This window comes from Numida meleagris, unplaced genomic scaffold (assembly GCF_002078875.1).
Source record: "Numida meleagris isolate 19003 breed g44 Domestic line unplaced genomic scaffold, NumMel1.0 unplaced_Scaffold303, whole genome shotgun sequence".
Lineage (NCBI taxonomy): Eukaryota > Metazoa > Chordata > Aves > Galliformes > Numididae > Numida > Numida meleagris.
The window spans coordinates 155,240-157,068 of record NW_018364544.1 but is presented as its reverse complement, the minus strand read 5'-3'; the positions used below and the strand labels follow the sequence as shown (position 1 = coordinate 157,068).

The 1,829-nt window shown below is 66.0% G+C and overlaps 1 protein-coding gene across 1 annotated transcript in view; it reads right to left on the bottom strand.

The window, feature by feature from the left end:
* The window catches only part of LOC110391133 (A-kinase anchor protein 8-like), a 12,563-nt gene extending 11,860 nt beyond the window's left edge, over nt 1–703 (bottom strand). Inside the window, exon 1 of the mRNA XM_021382872.1 lies at nt 583–703. Within this exon, the coding sequence (XP_021238547.1) occupies nt 583–595 (13 nt within the window). The 5' untranslated portion in view covers nt 596–703. The remainder of the gene's footprint in view (nt 1–582) is intronic.
* Nucleotides 704–1,829: the final 1,126 nt, after the last annotated feature.

Here is a 1,829-nt window from a genome sequence, read left to right as displayed (position 1 = left end):
CCCCCCCCCCACACACACACACACACCCGGCGCGTTCATTACGGCGCTAATTAACCTCATGAAGGGGCGTGTACCCGCACAGCACCGCTCCCCTTCGGGCAGCGCCGGGACCTTGAGGTTTTTATCCTTCGCGAAAGGAAACTTATGCAAGAAATAAAATAAAATAAAATAATAATAATAAGAGAAATAAACCCGGGTCAGACCCGGACGGGATCGCTCCGTGACAAAACCTGACGCGTTTTCGGGGTTCCGTTCTAAAAACGGGAGCAATTGGGGGACGTTTCAGGGCCTTTTTCGTTTTTTATTTGGTTTTTTTTTCGGTAGAAGGCCGCAGGGAACCGGAGATCCCACAGAGCTCAGCGCCGTTCTGAGGCCAAAAAAAAAAAAAAAACCGGGAATTTCAGCAAAACCTGAGGAGAACCCCGCCGGGAGCCGGACCGTGACAGAACCCCCGCCTCGTTCGGCCCCAAATCCCCGTTTCCGGGGCGTCCCTTCGCCCCCCGCGCCGCTCCGACCCCTCGGCAGCGCCCCGTGAAGGGCCCCGGGGCCGCCCCCGCCGCCATCTTTGCGCCGCGCCCTCACCTGAGTAACTCATAATGGCGGCGCCGCCGCCCGCCGCCGCCTCTGCGCCCAACGGTACCGGCGGCGCCGCCCCGCCTCCCCGCCGCGCTCATTGGTCGCAAGGGGTTCTCCGCCCGCCCCCTCGCCCCGCTCATTGGTCCGGCCTCCAGGCGGCTGGAGAAGGTCATTGGTTGGTAGGGGGCGTCGCTCGCCGCCTCCCGCTGGGCGGTCCCAGCTGGGATTGGAGGACGAAGATGTCAATCGGCGGTTTTCCCCGTGGGCCCTGTGGGAACGCGCGCTGATTGGTCAGATGGCAGGGAGGCGGTGCCGCCGCTGTTCTCTACTCCGATTGGTCAACCGGGGGTGGGAGGGCTGAGCGCTACCTCCACCAATCGCGTGGCAGAACGGCCCGGAGCCGCCAGCTCCGCCCCCACCGCGCAGGTGCGGCGCTTTGCCCCGCCCCCTACTCAGAGTCGCGTGCCGCCATTGGCTGCGGCTCGCGGGGCTCCGCCCCCGGCGGGGGATGCGCGCGCAGAAACAGCGCGGGCGCGGTGCCCGACCCCAGTGCCCCTGGGCCACGGGACACTGCCCCATCCTGACCCCGGTGCCACGGGACACTGCCCCATCCTGACCCCGGTGCCACGGGACTCTGCCCCATCTTGACCCCGGTGCCACGGGACTCTGCCCCATCTTGACCCCGGTGCCACGGGACTCTGCCCCATCCTGACCCTGGTGCCCCTGTGCCATGGGACACTGCCCCATCCTGACCCCCCCCATCCCGACCCCGATGTCTCCATGCCCTGGGTCACGGCCATGCCTTGACCTCAGTGCCCCAACGCAGTAGGACACGGCCTCACCCTGACCCCCCTGTCCTACGCTCTGGGTCATGCCCTCACCCTGACCCCGCGTGTCCCTCTGCCATTGGACGCATCCACATCCCAGCGTCCCCATCCTGACCCCGGTGCCCCAGTGCCATGGGATGCTGCCCCATCCCCATGCCCTGGGTCACGGCCGGCCATGCCTCAACCTCAATGCCCCCACGCAGTAGGACACGACCTCACCCTGGCCCTCCTGTCCCATGCTCTGGGTCATCCCCTCACCCTGACCCCGCGTGTCCCTCTGCCATTCCACGCATCCACATCCCAACATCCCCATCCTGACCCCGGTGCCCCTGTGCCATGGGATGCTGCCCCATCCTGACCCCGCTGTCCCCATGCCCTGGGTCACGGCCATGCCTTGACCTCAATGCCCCCACGCAGTAGGACACG